Consider the following 23,232-nt stretch of genomic DNA (forward strand, 5'->3'; position numbering starts at 1 on the left):
CTGCTCAATGTTCAATGCACCTCCACTTTTCGTTTCTCTTTAGGGATAAAGTCAGGTAATTAGTTCTTCCCCTTTAGCTTGAGGGCACTATCGACATCCTCATCCTGGTTGGCACTTGGAGTCTTGAGGGCACTGTTGCCATCCTCCTTTACACTGATTATCCATCCTCGTACTTACCCTTTCCTTCTTCCCTATTCGAGGCCATTGTCGACATCCTCACCCCTAGTGGCTTGGGTTCTTGAGGCCACTATAGGCATCCTCGTTTAGGCCCATATGGAAATCTTTATCATCAAAGAAAATAGCTTACTAGTCTCTAAATCACAAACTATTCCAACCAAGAACACACATCTATGTCCTAAAATCATCACCAAGTTAGCAACAAAGATTATCACATAATTGATCCAAAAATTGCAGCACCATAATTTCCAAAATATCCAAGAAATTCAACAGGCCACTATTTGATCAATGAACTACAACTTACTCAAATCATAACCCAAAACTTTAACATATGCCAACTATAGATGTATTTTCAACCATTTGAAACTATGCAACATATGATTCTCAATATAGAAGACATCCTCATCCAATTTCTCCACTGAACAAACTAAGATCACTATTAGGAAAAAACAATTATGTTTTCATCGACAAAAAAACCATCAATGTCAATACATACAATGTAACAGTCCAAACAATCTTCTACTCTAGTCCTAATAGTTAATATAATTTGATTCATTTTTGACGAGTTTGAGAACTATAGAGTCACTCATGTGAAGAGAGAAGGAAACTTTAAAGCATATGTGATGTTGAAAATGGGCCATAGATTAGTAGAGATAGGAAAGGAAGATATTATGGAAGAATTTATAGAAGTGGAGGGGGTCTTGTTAAACTATGAGGAGGAGGCCAATGTTGAAGAACTCTTATCTTAATGTTCAGTAGAAGTCAATTAGGCCTTACTTCGACAATGCATAATTATTTAAATTTAGATGTAAATTAAGAATGGAATATAGCCTCAACTAGACACCTTTCATTCCCATAATATGATGATTCCCAATCTATCTTTATTAATGGTGGCAAGAGGAATGTGCTGATAACTGAGAATGGAGGTGGCATACATGACACATGTGTGAGTATATTAAGGAAAGATATGGAGGCCTACGAGAATGATTCAGGTTTGGAAGCCCAATGAAAGTTGAGCAACAATAAATGCATATATAATTTGAACCTTAAGTAGTTGGTTTCACATTTCCAATAGTAGAGGAGAGTCCAAGGTGAGTTCGATGAAGCACATGAGATAATGGCGGAGAATTGTACCTTGAAAACTTTACACTAACAACCATTATGTGGTAAGATTTTTTTTAAGAGATTGAAGGGGATTTATTTGTTATAAGGACCCCAAATTTATGTAGATTATAGACATATTGTTGGAGGAGGAATTCATGTCAATTGGTAATAGGTGCAAAGTGAATGTAGATGTGCTCTAAGCAAGTCTAGAAAGGCAAAAAAATTATAGTCTTAGAATCCCTCTAATTTAGCATTGTTGTAAAGAGCTTAGAATATTGAACCCGATAAAAGTTAAACAAGTGAAAAAGGTGCTTGTACGTAGAATTTACACATGGTCAAAGTTTTGGTCAATGAGAAAATTAGAGGGCCAAAAAAGGTAAAAATTTGATTGTCTAAAATTCAAGTAAAAATGACACCAAGTTGCAGTGCTTGTCGAGCTGATTCTAGAACTATTTTTGGTTTTAAAAATGAAGTATGTATGCAGAAGATATGGTTGATCAAAGTTACCCATGAAAAGGGTTGACTGGATGACATCAACATGATGTCAACAAGTCATCTAATTTGATGACATGTGGCAAGCTATATGCTGACTATGTAAGTTTAATCAATCAAAAAATTGGCATGTCACATTAAAGATGACTGAGCATCTAATTGGTGAAAATAATTTTGACCAATAAGCTCACGGAATGTGTCACAATCGGGCAAATAATTTAGAGCCATGTGACACTCTTTATGGTTCCTCCACAAGAAGTCTACCTAAACTTGTTTAAAGAGGTTTCAGACCACTAACCCCATCCTTAACTCCTTAATAACCACCACATTAGTTGCTATGCCTACAATAATTCTCCTTAACATTATGTGGTGCAAATTAATTTTATAAATAAATTCGCAAGGAACTTTATTTTAAAAATATTTAATGCTCTTGAGATTTGAACCCCCGACAACCCAAATCTTATGAATCCTCTAACTCAACATGCAATGAGTGATCTAATTTTAGCGAACGATATTGTTTGTTAGTAAGTTAGGTGGTTGGAACTTCCAATCTCCCATTCACCAACACATCTTATCTCCATTGCACCATGGTTAGGATTTGAAATATTTTGTTGACGTTGTTTTATTTGAGGAGTATTAAACCTATAACCTTATTTAATAAGGTTTATTCTTGTTTAAAATAAAACCAACATAACATGTAGAACAAATGTTTGACTTTGTTAAAGAGGAATCCTATTTATGAAATTTGTTAAAGTGTTTTCCCTAATTCAGTCAATTTCAAGTACAAATGAAGGTGATTTTTCTAGTTAGGAGGTAGAATTTCAGAAGAAAAAATTATAATTAGATTTGGAATTTTTTCAAAGTGTTCTTGGAGAGAAATTTTAGAAAAGAGAGGATTTTGGTGAGAGAGTACAAGGTGTTTTTTATACCAAAAATTGTAAAGATAAGGAGATCATGAGCAGGTTTTGAAAGCTTAGATGTTGTAATAAGGCATGTTTTTCCTAATGATATTAATTAAGTGGTCCTATAAATGAGAATTGGACCCAAAGATGCAGTCCTAACTAGACAAACTTCATTATCATTTTTTTGCATCTCTCTCACATTTCTCTTTGTGTTCTCTCCTTTCCTTTCAATATTACATTCTCTCTGTAATGTTTTTCAAACATAGTTAAATTAAAGCATAATTAGTGTAATCTTAATTGTTACAATACATAGGTATACAATTATTGCCCAGATCAGGGAATTCAATCTATAATTTGGTTTTAGTCCACAAATTTGTAAATCCCAATTTATAGATCATGATGTATCTTTGTTAATATATGCATGGGTGCTTCAATGAGGAGCAAGGGAGGAATCCTTATGAGTTATGAATGCCACAATTAAATCAGAGTGGTTAGAAGACATGATTTTGATGTTGGCCATGACAGAGCCATGGCTTGGCTTCCTGATGGAGAGTAGGTGGGTCAAGGTACACATATCAACTTCTTTTAATATAGAGTATAGAAACAAGAAAGAAGATAAAGAAACATTAGCTCGATATGGATGAGAGTTTTCAAAAGATTTTGCACAGGAGAAGGAGATTGAGAAGAAGGAAAAGTATTAGGTGTATGGATAAGATAAGATGAGCAAGTGAAAGATTCACATGAGAATCTTCATTCTAGATGGTTCCTCATTAAATGAAAAGATATAAGTTCAAAGAAGTAACAACTCTAGGAGGAATTGGAAGGAGGCTTTGCCTAATATTAGCTCTTTGGTCCTGGTAAAGACTTAGACATAGTCTAGGATATATAAGAGTTTGCTTTCTACTAAAATGTATTGGAATTCTAAGTTACTATAGCCTTGTATGTAAGTTATTAATGTATGAGGTGTCTAATTTTGGGCTTCTAGATAATTTTGTTAGTTCCATAATGACTATTAACAACACTATGTAGTGGATAGGTGGTATAATAGATATTAACAAAATGCCTTGTCTATCTTGAGTGGATGACAATATATTTATATATGCAGATGTAATAGTTTTTAGTATCAATAATATTATCAACAAGAGTTGTATACAATAGGTGTCCCTACATTTGTGAACAAATGTGAATTTATGTTCAATCTTCAATATATGCTAACTGACTTTTTCCTTTCTAATAATATACCAAGTACTTGTATATTAAATTTGCCTACAATAAGGTTTTGATCTAGTGTGAATCCTTGCACCCTGCAACTGTAAGGATACTAAACTTTTAGAATTTGTAAGAATGTAATGAACTTTGGTAACATAAGCCAAACCTACTACGTGAATTTGTAAGAATATAATGAACCTAGTGGAGTTGGGATCTAGTGTGAACCTTGGCACCCTACAACTATGATGCTACTGAGCTTTTAGAATTTGTAAAAATGAAGTGAACTTTTGGAGTCTCCGCTTTCACCACAGGGCTTGAAATTGGGCATAATATAGTGAATAATTATCACAAAAATTGAGAAATGATTTTAAGCTGATCATGATGCATATGATAATGCATAACATCCTTAACAAATAAATTATTGTTGTTTCAGTTTCTAAGTGATCACAACCTACAAAAAAAATCTATTTCTGAAGAAGAATAAGCAGAGAGAAAGAGGGAGGAGTAAAATTAATAAGAATACAAATAATAGTTTAAAACTAATAAAAGATCTTAAATATCAAATCACTACACACTTATAAATAAACAAAACCATGGGTTTAAATTTTCTAATAAATGAAAAAAATTTAAAACTTTTAAATTTTCAATAAATAAAAAAATTCACATAATTAATTGTCAACATATATATAAGTTTTAGCAAATTTGAATTTTAATAAATTTTCATGAAATATTAATTATAATATTAAGCTAAAACTATTTATCTCTACTATTCTAAGCAATTGATTTGATTATCTCATTAATGATATAAGTTGCACTTCCTCAATTTTTTATTAAAATTATAAAATCACCAAAAAAGAAAAAAAAGCGAAAAGCAAAAAAGAAAGATCAATGCTTCAAGTTTAGGGTATAAAATAACGGTACCATCTTGAAAGGAAGGATTACCTCTCACTTGAAAATATTAGTCTCCTCTAAATGTGAGGGACAAAATATATGTTGAATTCAAGATCCTTACTAGCTTACACCATGTTTTTGTAAATGCAATTCCTACTTAACAATAAACAACTTTCGCTCTACAAATTATTCTACAAAAAATTGACCTACTGTTGCTACAAAAAAACAAATTATTCACCAAGGATCAAGTCTTGTTGAGTGTAAGGTCTTGACATCTAAAAGAAATGAGGTCCGGATCGTGCCTGGAGGTGAATTTAGTAGAATGGATACCCCTCTCTCCTTGATTCTTAACCAAAGAGGGTAGACGAAAATCACTAAACCTCCATAAAAAGACAAGAACAAATTATTTTGCTACCAAAATTAAACTTTACCAATAACATGAGGTGATATATTTAAAGCGTGCCATCTTTGACAAAGCTAGTTTTATCAATTAGGCACATTAGGAAGAATAAATCACAATCATTATTTAACATATTTAACTAGTTTTATTAGCACAGAAGTAAATTAATCACAGTTGAATGTTGGAAACATCTATTACAAATCGTTATTTCGCCCAAGAGCGGGCTGTACGCGCCATATTTTTGTTTACTTTTGGATTGATGTTCTTACATTCTATATGATGTATTCTCGCTGTTGTTTTATCTGAAGTCTAAAGTCAGCGAGGGAGCAAATAAAACAATGGCAGTGGAACAACAGCATTTGAAAGCTCTTCCTTCCCGGGGATGTTTTTCAGCCCCTTTCACCCCTTCCAACACTGTAAGCCATTAATTTTTATTTGAAATCTATTGGTTTTTAAAAGTATAAAAGCATTCAAGCACTTGTTTGAATAAAGTTTCAGTCAAGCATATTGGACTTCATGAATGGAAATTGGGGTTTTCTAGCATAATCACGAATTCACAGTGTGCCGCGTGCTTCTTGCTTTTTCTTATAATCTAGATATTTTATTTTGGATTCTTTGATTGATTTTTGGTTTTCGATACCGCTTTTGCTTTATTTTATTTAAAATTTTTTTTTTTCAGTTTTGAAACTGCATCAGCTTTGATTGCATCGGTCCTTGACATGACATTAACCTATATATATGCAGAAAGCGCTTGTGGTATTGGGTATCAGGCTAACGAATGAAACCCATCTTGTAGAAACCGGACAATCTTTTCTCTTTCATTTTATCCAAAATTATACTTGACAGGTTTTGTCCTCGTGGTCCTCGTGGCATAGGTTGAAGTAGGCCAAGTAGAAGGGTTTCTCATAAACTGAAACGTCAAAAGCTTGTAAGGCAAAGGTAAGTTTTAGGTCATAGATTAGCAGTATCAAGAACATATGTAACAAGGTTCTGTTGTTGTGCATTTGATAATTATGATGACTAACTCCATGTTGCCATGAGTTTGCTAAAGTCTCTTTTGTGCTTAACAATAAGCGTTAAAGGTGTCTTTATGCTAGTTTCTTAATTAGCACAAAAGATAATTTGAAATCTTTTGCTATTTTAATGGAGCAGCCAATGCTTAAACATGAAAAATAAGCTTGAAAAAAAGGATAAGAACCAGCTGCTTATTGAGAAGCAAAAAATCTTGGCTCCACATATTGATTTCTCTCCTTTTTATTTACTTTCTATTTTTTCTTTAAATATTATCTAAAAACGACATTGCTAATAATTCTGTTTAAACATACTATCTGTGATGGCTGCTAAAAAATAAGCTCCAAAATTTGATAATCATGGGGCTACCAGCTCCACAAATTGCTCCTAAAATTTTAGAGCAGCAGCTGCTAGCCAAATTAAGCTAAGCAGCTGCATGGGGACCTGCCCTAAGGGATTGCAAAACAACCCTTTTGCAAACTTGTAAAGTACTTGGATATTTCAAATCAGATTGTTCATCTGTGAGGGAAGGGTATTTGGTCAATTTTTGGTTTGGTTGAGTCTCATTTGCTAACCCATGCATTTAATGGAATCTCAAAAGCCTCCTACGCAAATATCGACAATCACCCCATAGAATTGTAGGGCCACCCAGAGGAAGATAGCAGAAAGTGTAAAAAAAGGGGATGGCATGGGGACTATAATGTCCCCGTTTTGGTTGACATCGTTTTGTGTGCCAAATTAGTCTATCACGGACTCTCGTAGACTGGTGGTTGTGATGAGAGGGTCATTCTGGCGTTTATTTGAGGATTGGATGGCTTAGTATGCTTTTGGAGATATTATTTTATTATTACTTTTTTATACGTGGCCTACATGTTATAATTTTAAGTTGAGTTGCACTTTTTATTTTATAAAGTTATTTAATTATAAAAGTGCATTATAATGAGTTTTTATAATGGATGCTTCTAGAAGTTCTTAGTAACTTCTTAGAAAAGTGAATAAATAGAGGGGTTGCATGGACGGGATTTGATAATTCAACTACATTCTCTTTGAGCATTTGTGGCACCATCTAGGTTTGCAAATATTCAGCATAATCCTTGAGAACGATACCTCTCAAGAGATTGCATAACTAAGGAAGTGAAAGACCTTCTGAAGGGTTGCACTTTGGAAGTGGTATTCAACCATTTCAAGTTGAGCTTAATTTGTATACTCAAACTACCTAAGGGTTTGATTTCTTCAAAAAAAGTAGAACCGAAAAAAAAGTAGGCCAAAAAAGCAAAGCAAAAAAACAAATCCGAAAAAAAAGCAAGTAGAAAAGCGCAAAATCGAAGAAGCAGTCCGAAAAAACAGCTCGAAAAAGCATTTCAAGTTGAGCTTCATTGAGTTTTCAGACTAGGGTTGAAAGTGAACATCTTTGGAGTCATTTTGGTGAAAAGATTGCATCATATTTGTTAGAAGGGTTTTGTAAAGTCTGGGACAATACTTATGCACAAATCTGATGCAGAACTGGTCATTTTCAAAGATCAGATTGGGAGCATATTTGGAGTCATAAATTCATCATACCTGGTTTGAAATTTAAGTTGCCAATTTCTTTGCATTCCTAAGACCTGGGCGATTCAGACTATTCTTGATTTAGCACTATTTGGAGAAGGAAACAATTTATACTAAAATCAAACAGGGCCGTATAGGTACAGCTGTACTTGCAGACCGTACAGTTGCTGGATTTGGGACAGATTAAGGTTGCAGCCTGATCACTGTATCTTCAGCATATAGACAACATTGTTGCATCATTCCCAGGTTCTTCTTTTAATTACAATTATCTGAATATATGTTGTATATGAGAGTTTAATGGATAAAGTCACTGCTGTATATGCGAGATGCATTTCTAAATGTCAATTGTTGTTCATGTGACAAGAAAGACTATGAATTTTGTCTCTGTTTGTACCCAGCTGCATAGGACATTGGTATATCTTGGATAGTGACACAAAAAGCATGTTTAATCCTTTGTAATCAGTCATGTAGAAGACCATAAATTACTGGTAATCTGAAATTGTAATTGATTGTAAGAGCAGCAACATCTTAATTGAATGCGTATATATATATTGGCACTGTTTGGGTATCATGGAGTAGGGTGGAATTATAATTTAACAAATATTTCTATCAGCATTTTATATCTCAGCACTGTAGTTGATTGCTTGCCAAGTGTTTGATGAAATTGCTTAGCACATATTCAGTATGTTACATTGCACAGTTCAGACTACATGCCAAGTGTTTGACGTAATTGCTTAGTTCAGTGTTAGTAGTTTTTAGTGACCTTTGAGTAAGGGTCATTACAGGGACGTTCTATTCCTCTTCAGAAACTACATAAAACTAGTGGGGATGTGTTCTTGGTGAACATAGTTTTGGATTTAATTTGAATTTTCAAGGATCACACACACTGGCAACATAGTAAATTTATTTAAAACATTTTTTTTAGTAATAAGAGCGTGCTTCTTTATTACACACATAATGTCTGCTACTAATGCTGTCTTTAATGTTTGGTATTTTCTCAGGATGGTTTGCGACCTTATGTTTGTGATCACGATACAGCACCCCCAGGTTAGAAATTGCATTCCTTATTTTGTTGTGGCTGCCTTTTGCAGTATTCATTATGCAATCTTTTTGACTTAAAATTTGAATTTGTATTATTATTAAATAAAGAGACAAGCTCTCACAATTACAAAGTAGAGGTAAGAGGAAGGATCTGACAATTATAATCAAATCTCAAATAGACGCTGGACAAGTATAGTCTTTTCTCTTTGATCCAAAGCCTTTATTTGTTATTGGTAATGGCCTGATGAAAGGTCACTCTTGGTTGGGGCATTCTCATATCCATGCTCCCTTTTGCATGCTCCTCTCCCTTTGCTGCCACAGCAGAGAGGACCATAAATAGTACTGTTTGAAATCTGTGAGATCTGTACTAGCTCACCTGGACTTATTCAAACTGTGACGCAATGCCACAACCTACTGTGCTTGACAACAATGCAAAAATGAATGTTTAAACTTATTCTTTTAAATGAATTACAGAGTCAGAAACATTCATGGGTCAAATTCCCCACAAAAATTTGAATATTAAATATCTTTTTAGTTCACAAGGTAGGTTTGGTTTCTGTTACCAACTGATTTTCTCACCTTATATTCATTAAAATGTCACTAGATCGGTTCTTTGGGCTTATATCTGCAGTTGGTTAAATTTATTGAGTCTTCTGTAGTCTTCTTTATATTTATAAGTCTGTTTTAACTCTTTTCTATTTATGCAAAGCTTGTTTCAGTTTTTCCTTTACATTCACTTTCTTCTTAACTGTTAGTATTTGTAGATCTCATGCTGATCATTTGCACATGGAAATGTTTTTACTGATTAAGCACTGAGTTGTTTATTGTTTTAATGCTTCAGAGGATCAAGTGATTAAAACAGATTCGACAAACATATTAATCAGATCTCTTACTCTTAAGAAGGGAAAGACAGAACCTAAACCAAAGGACAACAAAAGAAAATCCGTGGCTGAGAATGCCAAAGGAAAAAGGCAAGTTTTGTAAATTTTGTTTCGACATCTTGAGTAAGATTTGAAAGTGAATTTGATGGCAGGCTGCAAATTTAAATAGCATTACTTTAAAGGCAAAGATTGGGGTTTCTTTTTTCAATAAATTAAATTGCTTTTTATGCTTGTTATTGTAGGAATATCACACCATTTAATAAAGTTTCAGTTTCTGCAACACCAAGACACCTTCCACAAAACCATTAGACAAGTTCAAAGAAAAACCAATAAAGTAGAATTTATTAGAATAATATCTTTATTATTCATTCTTTAATTGTCAATAGTGTAACTTATGTAAATATTATGTACTTTCTATTTTACGATTGTTTCCTTATAAAAACATCATATTTTACATCTCTATAAATGATTGTTTGATCATTCATTTAATTTATTCATTATTTTACCAGTTAGTTGTGTAATATGGTATCAAAGCAATATTTAAAGTTTTTTCAAAAAATTTCAGTCTTCAAATTTTCTGATTTTATTCTCTGGGGCTTGGTTTTTTTCAGAACTAATTTTTCAAGGTCTATTTTTACACCTATAACCTTCTTCACGACTAGGGCACATCTTGCGGTTACCATTTGCTTTTTTTTGCTAATCATGCATTTTTTAGAGAAAAAGAGATTTCTTTCTTTGTGTTTGTCATCCATCTTTGCAAATCAAAATGCATTTTTTGTGGTTTCCTATTCTGTTCGTGGTCACTTTTTTCCTATGTTAAGTACTTCTACGGCCCGAGAAATGACGACCCAAGCTCTATTTTCTGCAACTTATACATCATGATTTCTCAGAATGTGACCTGCTTGTGGAGTTTATTTCTATACGTGATGGGAGTCTCAACAATGACAACTCTCTTTGCTCATGATTTGAAGATTTTTGGCCCCTTTTGGTGCCGTTTTCTGCTTTCCTTGAACCCTATGACCTTTTTTACTCCATTCTTGGGGCTCATGACCATTTCTTGGTTGTTTCTAGTTGCAAATGGAATTTTCCTCTCTTACAAAGCCCTTTCTACTGCTAGGGTTTGTAGAACTTTGCTTCAGCAAAATTTCTCAGATTTGTGTCATTTCTCATTGTGACTTGGGGAATCCACTTCTAGCCACCCTGAGTTTTTATAAAATCCTCTATTTTTGGTCAAAATTCTTTTTAACCTACATATTCCTTGTGCAGTTTTTGCAAGGGTTCCTGGTCTTCCTTCAATTTTTTGAGTCCACATCTTGGGATTTGTGCCAACCCTACCCTACCTTTCTTGAAATTTATACTTGAATTTGCCTCTGTTCGTGAATTGGGTTATGTGCCTCGAGTTCTAACATCTGTTTATCACCTCTTTAGTATTTCTCATTTTTCGTGTTGTGGAAAACGTGCTAATGGTATCTTTGACCAATATAATGTTGGAAGGCAATCAATGGTTCGATGACAACAAATACTACATACAGAAGCAACAAATGATGACTACCTACTAGTGTCGTCACCTTGGTGAGCTTGTTTTTGGTAAACTATCCCATCGTACTTGAGCTGGACAAGATCAAGATAAGTTTGATGAGCACAAGTGAGAAGCGATCTTTGCTTATCAAGCTTTCAGTGACTAATAATCGACCGCCACGAGTGCCATTTGGCAAGACAACTGTAAAGATCTATACTATTTCAAAGGATGTCCATGAAACATCAAATAAGAGGTTATGCGTTCTTCCTAAAGAACTAGTTATTTTCTATCATGATGGATGAACACATATTCTTACAAGAGCATTTGACAAGGAATAAGGACATTCATGACCAACTTGATGCCAAAAAATGGAGTAAGAGGATATGGTAGTTATAACTCTGAAGAGCCTACCTAAATCCTATGAGCACTTAACATAAATGTCCAACAATATTGCAACTAATGTTGAGTTAAGTTTTCAGATTTGTACGCCAAATTTCTATAGTAGAATTGTTGGAAACAACAGTTTGGTAGTAGTGCAACTTCATCCTCCTCAAAACAAGCTTTTGCAACTAAATCCTTTTTACAAGGATAAAGGTGAATCTCAATCAGCTTAGCAGAAAGGCTCTGGTCAACCTTAGGTTGACTCAAAGAAGAAAGTTTAATGTAATAATTGTGACAAATTTGGTCACTTGATAAAGGATTGACAAAGTTGGCTTGCTTTTGAACAACAGAAGTAGGGAGGGTCTTAGCCTAAGGGCAATGTTGCAAGGCACTCAACAAAAATAGTCTGCATTTTATGCTTCCATGGCGAAACACCTTGTAAATTATGCAAAGTCTTTTACTTGGTACATAGGTTTTGATGCTTCTCAACACTTTTCTCATCAATGTGACTGGTTTGTAGACTTCTCATGTTTCACTGATTCAAGCATTATTGGTGGAGGAGAAGAGTATACTATTTATTGACAAAGGCTGTTAATTTTATAGTGTCATATAAAAATCTAAGTATCTCTGGCTTTATCTATATAAAATTTTTAAAATCATGCTAAGGACAATTTTTAGTTCTTTATATTGAATTTTCATGCTAATGATTCTATTGGATGAGATTGCTATGTATTGTCTACAACTACAACAATTCTTATACAGGTGTAAGCATGAGATGTTATAGCAAACTCCTCTCCCATGTTGACGCGTTGACAATATCTTCTAACGTTCCTCTACAAGTGTGACCCCCACGTGGAAACATTGCTCTCTCGTATGTAACTGCCGACAAAGTTGGACTGCACACAAGACAAATGTTTTTAAGTGTATTTGGATTGTCGCAGCCATTGGTGATCAATTTGGAGTATGTAACTTCATTGTGCCCTTTGGTCATGATTTGGCAAATGATTTATCTGGAAATAGGAAATTATCGTACTTGGAAAATCCTTCCAACTGTATATGACCTGGAGTGTGTGTCATGTCTATCAATGGTGCAATTTCAGGTCGTTTATATCATTCAGTGTATGATCAATATTTATATCTTTTAGATCGTCGTTCTTCAGCAACAACTATAACAACAATATACAAGAGGCGTGTGATCATATTTTTATGATTGCTTGTTTTCTTCATAAAGTTTCGATGAAACTGTATTTATTGGTTGCTCTCACTTGCGGAAATTTTATATGTATTTATTTCATGAGCAATCTTACCTGATCATATGTATTGAATTGGTGGTTATCATGGGTGATTTTTTTGTGTTCATTATCATTTGTCGTACCTGAGTGATTTACTCAGTTTTAATTTTCTTTTTCCATGGGAGAAGATCAAATTGATAGTTTTCTGATGTAAATCGATTGTTCTCTGTATATTTCAAATTGACTGGTTGAAGACTCTTTTGTGGAGCAGTGTAATATTTTATTTATCAATAAAAGTTGCAGGCTTTTGTGGGTTGGGTTGTTTCCCTTTGTTCAAGAGGGTTTTCCCAGGATATATTGTTTGTTCAATGTTTGAGATTTATTGTTTTTGGTTCTATTTTCAACATGGTATCAGAGCTATGTTTGTGCCATCGAGCTTGAACTAGAATTCTTAAGTTGTCCTTTTGCCTGAAATTTCATAATTATCACTATGGTGCTTGGTCTTAAGGTTGAAGATCGATTGGAGGGAGCCTCAAACTTTGTGTCGTGGAAGTTGAGAATTTTATTAGTTCTTGAAGAAAATGATCTCGTTGAAAGGTTGAGAATTTTATTAGTTGTTGAAGAAAATGATCTCCTAGAAGGTTGTGGGTAGGTGGAATTCTAGAAGGTTGTGGATAAATGATGCATTGGGTGGTAAGTGCCTATTTAAGCAAGGCATATGAGCATTTCTAATCAAGCTTTGTAAGGTCAAGCTTCAAGGTGTGAAAGTTTCAAGGTGTGATCTTTTCTTAGTAGAAGCTTGGAGAGAAGGAGGAAGCTAAAGGGTGAGTTTTCCTGAGTCTATGGACAGAGCGCCGAATGTGAAGCAATTTACAACAGGATTGTGGTGGAGTTGTGAGTGTGTAGACAGAGCACCGAATACGAGGCAGTTTACACTTGGATCTTGGGTAAAGTTGGAGAAGAGCTAGTGGCTGCGGTTTAGAAACAAGGAGGTTGCTTGGTGGCTTGCGAGCACAAGTTGAGATCTTGGAGGTTTCTACCAGAGTGTGGCTCTGGACTAGCTTGGGTTTGGATTGGATCTTGAGGGATCTTGCAGAACTATTATTGTAATTGCTATTGTATTTGGCTGTAACCAGGAAGGCCTTACAGCCTGACACATTGCATGTAATAGTTATTTTATGAATAAAGAGTTGTGATTTGATATCAGATCTTGCATTCTTGGTTGTGAGTTGGTAAGGGAAGTGTGGCCCTTCATCAAGTGGTATCAGAGCACAGTTGTTCCTGAGTGTACAAGTAGATCGTCGAAGTGTAAGGTAGTTTGTACTAGGACCTTGGTTGGGCAAAGTTTATCGGAGCACAGTTGTTCTTGAGCATGTAGACAGATCGCCGAAGTTGAGGCAGTTTGCACCAGGACCTTGGGAGGACATGCAAATTGATTGATGGATGTGAAGATGGAAGGTTGGTCTTGTTCAGGCATGATCGTAGAGAGTTTGTAGATTACAGATCCGTGGTCCTAGACTTGTGATGTGGTCCTTGATTGTTCATGCGAGGTGGCAGGTTGCGATCTGAGTTGCGAACAATTTGAGGTTGTCACAAGGAGCGTAGGAAGGATTTGTTGCAGAGGGTTTGCAAAGATCTTGGGAGATGGCTCTGAGAGGATTGGACCCTGAGATGATTGCAAATCTCCATGATGTGGTGGAGAGGATGATCTCTGAGATGACTGCTCGGCTTGAAGCTAGCTTGGCTGATAGAGTTAAGAACGAGGTGAGGAAGGAATTCCGTGAACGTTTGTGGAGCTGGAGTCTACCGATCCGGAAGAGAGTTGTTTGGTTGGTTAAGAGACTTGTTCGAGAGAGAAGATGGCATCGTAAGGTCAAGGTGGAAGAGGTTGGTTTTGTTGATCAGATTGTGGAGTCTGATGCAGAACCTGCAGAGCAACTAGAGGCTGTAGCTAAAGATATTCCTAACTTTGTTGATGTTGGGATGGAGATTGGTTTTCATGATTAGTTGGTTGAGTCTGACATGGAGATTGCAGAGCACTCGGTCGTGGATGATCCAGTTGTTGTTGGTGGTGGCTTGTATGTTGCAGAGCATCTCGTTGTGAGCAATGAGACTATTGGTGTTGAGTTTGGAATGTGTTGATGGAGATCTACATGTTGCTACTGATGTGGAGTTTGTTATTGCTGGTATGGATTCACTAGTTGTTGATGTGAATGAGGGGTTGCTATTAAAGCATTATGTTCAATTTGTTCTTGGGGGTGAGCATGTTGATTGGATGGTTGAGATTCTGGTGTTTGACAGAGTGATGCATATGTGGATGATGTGTAGATTGGTTTTCTTGCCCCCGTTGAGGTGGAAACCTTTGGTGAAGATGAAGATGGTTGGAGATCTTTCTTTTGGCGTTCAAGTGTGGGGCACACTTTTCTATCTACCTGGAGAGTCTGATGCAGGAGCATCTTGCATGGGGAAAATTTAAATTTTTTTTAAAAAATAAAAATAAAAATCTGGAGGAGAGAGAGTGTAACGAAAATTAGAGGAGAGATAATAAAAAATAAAAAAATGGAAAAAAGGAGAAAAGAGGAATTTCTATTTTCGAGGTGCATAGGTGGCATAATAGAAAAAAAAAAAAAAATGGTTGTCATTCCATTTATCGAGGTGTGTAGGTGGAATTCTAGAAGGTTGTGGATATTGTGTAGGTGGAATCCTAGAAGGTTGTGGATATTGTGTAGGTGGAATTCTAGAAGGTTGTGGATAAATCATGCATTGGGTGGTAAGTGCCTATTTAAGCAAGGCATATGAGCATTTCTAATCAAGCTTTGTAAGGTCAAGCTGCTTCAAGGTGTGAAAGTTTCAAGGTTTGATCTCTTCTTAGTAGAAGCTTGGAGAGAAGGAGGAAGCTAAAGGGTGAGTTTTCCCGAGTCTGTGGACAGAGCACCAAATGTGAGGTAGTTTACAACAGGATTGTGGTGGAGTTGTGAGTGTATGGACAGAGCACCGAATGTGAGTTAGTTTACACTTGGATCTTGGGTAAAATTGGTGAAGAGGTAGTGGTTGCGGTTTAGAAACAAGGAGGTTGCTTGGTGGCTTGCGAGCACAAGTTGAGATCTTGGAGGTTTCTACCAGAGTGTGGATCTGGACTAGCTTGGGTTTGGATTGGATCTTGAGGGATCTTGCAGAACTGTTATTGTATTTGGTCGTAACCGAGAAGGCTTTACAGCTTAGCACATTGCATATAATAGTTATTTTATGAATAAAGAGTTGTGATTTGATATCAGATCTTTGCATTCTTGGTTGTGAGTTGGTAAGGGAAGTGTGGCCCTTCATCAGTATGACTACCTTCACAGAATGTATGAAATTAATAACACTAGCAGGGCCTTGGCTCTCCACATGCAACTTCTTCATATCAAAATGGGCAGAGGAGACTCCATCTTTTCTTTCTTTCTGAAAATTTCAAATTAAAAGATCAATTGGATGTTATTGGAGAGTCTATTAATGACAAAGAACTTGTCATGTTGGCCATGAATAGTCTCTCACAGTCTTGGGAATCATTGATTCAAGGTATTAGTGGTAGAAACGAGCTTCCAGACTTTGATAGATTAAATCTGATTGCAATCAAGAAGAATGCAGATTGGAAGCCAGAGGAAATCCTCAGAAATCTCATAATGAGGAGGATCAAGTCCTTGCTACTCATACTTCTAAGAAAAGAGGAAGGAAAATAAATTTTAGGAACTTTGATGATAAGAATCCCTCTTCTTTTGATTTTAAAAGGAAAAGAGACATGTCCAAAATGAAATGTTTCAAATGTGATAAATATGCTCATTATGCTAGAAAGTGTACTGTGATCTTAATCATCAAGTGATTGTCTCAGATGTGAAAGATTTATCTCCTTCCAAGAACTCCAACAATTATCTAGAAAGATTTCTTTTCATTTCAGCTTTGTCCAGTAATGTTCTAGCAGATTGCAATACCTGGTTGATAGATAGTGGTGCTTTTCATCACATTTGAGGCTATAAACAACACCTCTCAAATTTGGAAGAAAAAGATTCTCACCTATACGTAATTATTGGTGATGATGCTTCCTACTTCGTAAAAGGGGCTGGTAATACTTCTTTCAAGTTAAGCTTTGATATACCTCTTCACCTTAGCAATGCTTTGTTTGTTCCTGGAATCAAGAGGAACGTAATTTCTATTTCAGCCTTAGAAGATAAAGGCTTTAATGTTGCTTTTACTGATGGAAAAGTGGGTTGCTTGGAAGAAAAATTCTGATTTTAGCTCAGCTCAAGTGATTGGAGTTCGCCATGAAAGTCTCTACAAACTTTGAACAAATCAAATTCAAGTTTTAAATCAAGATGACTCTATTAATAATTTGTTATGGCATAAAAGGTTTGGGCATCTCAACTTCAAATCTCTCTCTTCTATGGATAAATTGGTCGTAGGTCTTCCTAAACTCAGTGCTACCCATGACAGTATTTGCAAAGGATGTGCCTTGGATAAAGTCACTGAGAATCCTTTTTATTCCAGTGAGAGTAGAGCTAGGCATGTTTTAGAGCTGATTCATTTTGACTTGTGTGGGCCCATGTCTTCAGCTTTGTTAAGTGGTTTTTGGTATTCTGTCACCCTTTTTGATGATTTCTCTTGCAAGTCATGGATTTTCTTTCTTAAATCCAAGGAATCTAATCAAGTGTTATCTAAGTTCAAGAAGTTTAAGGCTCTTGTTGAAAACATTACAAAAAAGAAAATCAAGGCTCTTAGATCTGATAATGATGGTAAATTTATTTCATGTGCATTTCAATCCTTTTGTGCTGAAGCAAGAATTAAGAGGTAGTTTTGTGTTCCCTACAATCCTCAACAGGACGGTGTTGTGGAAAGGAAAAACAAAGCCATAGTTAAGGCTGCTAAAGACATGTTTCATGATCAAGGATTGCAGATTTTTCTTTGTGCTGAAACTTGTAGGACAACAATATATGTCCAAAATAGGAGTCCTCACAAAGTTCTAAATAACATGACTCAAGAAGAAGCCTTTTTTTGGTTCCTAACTTGATTTAAGTCATATTAAAGTCTTTGGTTGTTCAATTTATATTCATGTTCCTAAAGATAAAAGATCAAAATTAGAACCCTCAGGAAAGAAGAGAATTTTTGTTGGTTATAGTGAATCTTCTAAGGCTTATAGAATTTACATTCCAAGTCAAAAGATGATTGAGTTAAGTAGAGATGTCTCCTTTGAAGAAAATTTGGTATGTAGATCTATTGAACCTTCTCTAAATATTGATATGGAAGCTCCGACAATTTCTCAAGATCTTCCCTTTGTTGCTTCCCCTTCTCCCAGCCACTCTGAGAGGGAGGGTTCTCCTTATGATTGCCCTTCTCCTAAAAATCAGCTTTATTCAGATGTTGGACTGTGTTCAGTTGAATGAAAAGAAACAACCCTTGTGGGTTAGAAATAACGTGTAAGATGCTGAAAATTCTTCACCTCCTCAGGGAACTTTTCAAGAAAGTAAAAGGTCTCAGAAATTTAATTGTTATGTTGCTTTAATGTGTAATATCACTGACTTTGAACCTTCTTGTTTTGATTCAACTATAGGACAATAGGTTTGGAAAGATGCGATGTTGGAGAAGTATGAATCAATCATGAAAAGATGTTTGGGAGATTGTCCCCTGTCCAGAAGGTAAATCAGTTATCTCTTCCGAGTGGTTGTACAAAATTAATCATGCTGCTGATGGTAGTGTAGAGAAATTCAAAGCTAGATTTGTAGCAAGAGGGTTCTCTCAAAAGGAAAGAATAGATTATGATGAGACATTTGCTCTTGTAGCTTGTTAGCTAAATATTTTGTAAGCCACTTTAACCACAACTTACAAAATGGGAACTTTAGGCAACGGTGTGGTGAGACAAGTCTCTCCTCTCAGCAATAGAGGAGGCTCCCTTCTTATTGTAGGTGGCTACAACAAAAACCTAACTAGAAATAACAAATGGGTGATTCACGAGATCAATTCCTCTTATTTTAGGAATGATCTTAATACTAACAACAACTATTTGTAATTTAACAAAAGGAATCTATTGCTATTGTAAGACCAGTGACTTAAGATTTGACATAAGAACAACCTTAAGGCTACAATTATAACTTGTGTGTAGCAAGAACCCAAAGTCTCTTACAAGCAATCATCTCGAAATAAAAGGACGAACAACTAACAAAGCTCAAAGCCTTTTTTCAACTATTCGGATATGAAATAATATACGAAGACATAAAGCTCAAAGTCTTTAAATCTTAGCACTTGCAGCCACTATCAAACTATATCAATGTTGTCTATGAAAGCTCAAAGTCTTTCAAGAACAACATCAAATACTCAAATGCTTCATAAAGAAAGAAGTAACAAAGATGAATCAATCAATGCAACATAAGAGGCAAAAATTAATTCCAAATATCACAACACAAAGTCTGGGAAAGACATGCTTCTTTATTCACTTCAAATATTTGCAGCAAGAAATACAAAGCCTTCTAGTCACAAGCCCAATTTTGTCTTATAAAACAAAAGATGATTATTTACAATAAGCTCTCTCCTTTATATAGGAAAAATGAAGAGAGAAAGGTGGAGGAAAGCAGAATAACCTTAACCACCTTGACTTATCTCTAACTAACTACTTTGACTTTATTCAAAGTTGCATGCCTAATGCGATTGCAACTTAACTACACAAGCTGATTATCCAGGTACATGTTATCTTGTATTTACAACATAGATGCTCTTTACATGTAGCTTTCCTACTACTATTCTACATAAAGCATATGCAAATTTGAAATGTTCATAGAGTCTCAACAATTTTTGCAAATTTCTGCAGTGAATTCCGCACAACTTTGGCATTGGTACTCTATAACCATTATGATCCTTTGGTATGTGGCTGCCTTTGAAATGTCCTTGATAGAAATTTCCTTTTTGCTTTGTAATTCATCAAGTGAACACTTCCAACTTGCAAAAGTGTTCATTATATTGAGATTGAAATCATCTGCTTTAAGCTGTAAGCGAATTGCTTCAGTGAACCCCGTAAGGATATCTTCCTCTTTCTTGAGTTCTCCGTTTTCCACATGACAACTTTTTATAGCATTCACTGATCATGTGTTCTTGCTTACCAATCTTCATTATTGTCGCCTCTACATCTTTCATGAGTTGTTGTAGGACTTGTTCCTTGTTAATCATCAGATGCTTGTAATCATGGTAAATCACAACACATGAAATGACTTCATAATCACATAGACCATCCAAATTAAGCTCTGTCATAAATTTCCAAGCACCAAGGTCCCCATCCAACAATCGTAATTGTTGTTTAAGTGACCCTTGAATATCACTTAATTAAGCAAGCTTCCTTTCCCTTCCTCAACATCTTGTAAATATCACGAATGAGTTGGTAACCTTGTGATTCAATGTTGGCCGCCCATTCATCTACAACTTGTGCCTTTCTTTTGATCTTCTTAGTACAAATATTTGGAACAAATTTAGTATTCGAAGAAGATTTCTTCAGTTCCTCAATCATCCCTAGGAGACGTGCATTCTCCTCCTTGAGTTTGCTCTTTTTGTCGCATAGTTCATCATTCTTTCATGTTAGGAAGTTAAGCATCTTGTTGATAACCCAACCTAGTTTGTTTACCAAGTTCAACTCTTGTAATTCTGTAATCAGCAGGTTGCATGTCTTTAGTAGATTTCTCCACAAGTGGTTAAGCTACTTCAACATACTTAATGTGATTTTCATCAACTACAACTTGAGAAACTGTCTTGGCTTTCTTATTTTTGGCTTGGTTACCTATCTGTTGGACTCCTTAGGTGGGATCTCTTCTTTCTTCCTCCATTACGTGACAATACTTAACCTTGGAGGAAGACTGAAAAAATTATTGGCTGAAATGGTCGTCACCAAAGTTGGCTTTCTTATTCTTGGCTTGGTTACCTATCTGTTGGACTCCTTAGGTGGGATCTCTTCTTTCTTCCTCCATTACGTGACAATACTTAACCATGGAGGAAGACTGAAAAAATTATTGGCTGAAATGGTCGTCACCAAAGTTAACTCTGGATTGCTCTGCATGATAGTAGTGACTATAGCAAGTGCCTCAGTTTGAATTGTCAAAGGAGTAGGACTACTATGTGTAACTCCAGTCATGAATTGCTCAAACTTAGCTGAAGTTGCATCAAGCAATGCTGAAGAACAAACAGTGGCAAAAGGAATTGACAAGGAGTATGTGTCAAAGACACTCTCATAATCATACTGATCTCCCCCTTTTTCTAATGCAGGTGTAACTGACGACACAGGCAACGCTGGAGTAATGGTCACATGATCCGCAAGAGATGAATGCTCTGTAGAAAATGTATCCATAGCCATGCCCAGAGGTGAATCATTAGATTCATTTGATATTGGTGCTGAATTTGGAAGAGAAGTCGCAACAAGAACCTCAAGAGGACATGAAACTAGCGGTGAAGACTCCTTTAATTTCCTTGCTTCATCATCACTCGAGTCAACTTGAATTGATTGAGTTTCAATCCCCTTTACCTCAAGTACTCTTGAATCCTTTCCTCCTTTGATAGATAGTTTGGGCAAACTTTGAATAGGAGGTTCAAATGTAGACGATGATGTCCCATCTTTACCTTTACCCTTTATTTCAGATCTCAAACCGATTGGACTGACAGGATCAAAGTCTTTTCTAGGCTTTATTTTAATGCATTTGAGACCCCTTCTTTTCATCCAAGTCTTGGTGTTAGTGAGAATAGACTGAAAACGATCCCAAATTGAAGTACATTCCTTACATGACCATGTTGGAGGAAGAATGGGTAACTTCTCCACTTCATGCTGAAAATATTTAGGATCTAGGATTTGATCGTCATCTTCAAAACTAGGAGGGATTGATGACAAGTTGAAATCCACAATCTGCTTTATAGTCAATTGAATATTGTCAATGCGTTGAATATCCACTTCAGTACGTACATCAATCCACAAATCTTCTGGACGATGTATGTGTAAGAATTGCTTCCTCATCTTATCATGTAGTCCTCCCTAGTCAAAACAACACCTGGCTGCAAATCTTTTCAGTGTGATCCTTTGAAGTTCAAACTCCATGTTCTTTTCTTTAGGCACAATATCCAATGAGCACCCACCAATCTTCAATGGGTTACATGATGAGATCCCCACTCCTAGTCGGTGCAAATTGGATTGATAAACTTGTACCTCCTTGAGTTGTCTTGCCAATTCCATGAGTATGATTTTATCATTAGGATACCTTAGCAATGTGTATGGTTCTTCCTTGAAGCATCCAACTCACAGATATCTAAAGTTGGGAAACTGTAAGAACATACAACCATACTCATTTACTTTGTTCCATGCTTCATCAGAGACTCGCTTATTTGGGAGTTCTTAATCAAATAAGCACATTAAATGCCCAAAGAAGGCATCTTGAACCCTTCAGAAGTGTATCCGACTTTGCTTCAAAGGCAGTTGCTCATAGTATTCCCATACGTGAACTATAGACTTGTCATTTCTTGTTGATAAACCAAAAAAATAACTCAGTGCAGCAACAATATATACTATGTAGGAGTTCATGTTGAACACACTAGTAGTCAACACGTTCACCAATTGCTCACATATTGAATCACTCACTAATTCAACCCAAAACACATTCTTTTTTGACCTTATTATGAGTGAGATGTACTTATACATCCAGGATTCGAAAGTGTTTGAATCCTTGAGCCTTGCCAAGCGATTGAGCAATGTAATGAGTATATTGATCTTCTCCTTGAAGTCACAACGACGCATGCCCTTTATTGGCCATCTAACAAGGATTGGCCTCTTAGCGGTCAACCAATCAGCATTGAGGAACTTGGTACAATAAGTAGTATCCTCGTTCCACTGCTCCAAAGCCTTTTGTTTTGTGATGTTTGTAACTACTGGACTATGAGGAACACGAAAAAGAAGATCAATAGTCTCAGGATTTGGAGTAATGGTAGTATTGCCATCCTGATCTCTGATAGTTCGAGAAGGTGCATCAAAGTGTTTAGCACATGCAAGAATGAATTCCGGCTCATGTGCTGCCAAGGGGAAAGTAGACAAGAAATGAATATAATTCCTCTTAATCCATGTCATATTCTCAGTAGTTTCAGCATTGACTCTTGCTAGGAAATCTTCAATGCTCATGTGAGATATATCAATATCCTGTACTTCATCATAGTAAGAAGTTACTTGTGACGGTGGAATGGAATCATGATACTGATCGTATTGATACTTCATGTTTTTTTTTGTCTTTGCCCTTTGCTAGAGTAGGTTTTTCCAACATTGCAAAATGATACGCCTGCACAACTGTCGCATGAAAATCCCATAATGTGAGAACATCTTCATATGAAGGACCCATAACAAGATTTTGGGTGTAAAAACACGGGTTTTGAACAAGACATGGATAGGGAAAATGAATAGAATGAT

At 35.7% G+C, this 23,232-nt stretch overlaps 1 protein-coding gene across 2 annotated transcripts in view; it reads left to right on the forward strand.

Annotated features, from left to right (window-relative positions):
• The first annotated feature begins 5,292 nt into the window (after nt 1-5,292).
• Nucleotides 5,293-23,232, forward strand: part of LOC149570077 (SAP domain-containing protein) — a 78,050-nt gene continuing 60,110 nt past the window's right edge. The window contains exons 1-3 of one of the 2 annotated variants that reach the window (XM_089822738.1): nt 5,293-5,591; nt 8,736-8,781; nt 9,617-9,746. In XM_089822738.1, the coding sequence (XP_089678864.1) occupies nt 5,514-5,591; nt 8,736-8,781; nt 9,617-9,746 (254 nt within the window). In that variant the 5' untranslated portion in view covers nt 5,293-5,513. The remainder of the gene's footprint in view (nt 5,592-8,735; nt 8,782-9,616; nt 9,747-23,232) is intronic. The other variant, XM_089822737.1, reaches the window with a different exon arrangement.

The sequence above is a fragment of the Cupressus sempervirens genome, chromosome 3, assembly GCF_028749045.1.
Source record: "Cupressus sempervirens isolate cs-2001-9-10 chromosome 3, ASM2874904v1, whole genome shotgun sequence".
NCBI lineage: Eukaryota > Viridiplantae > Streptophyta > Pinopsida > Cupressales > Cupressaceae > Cupressus > Cupressus sempervirens.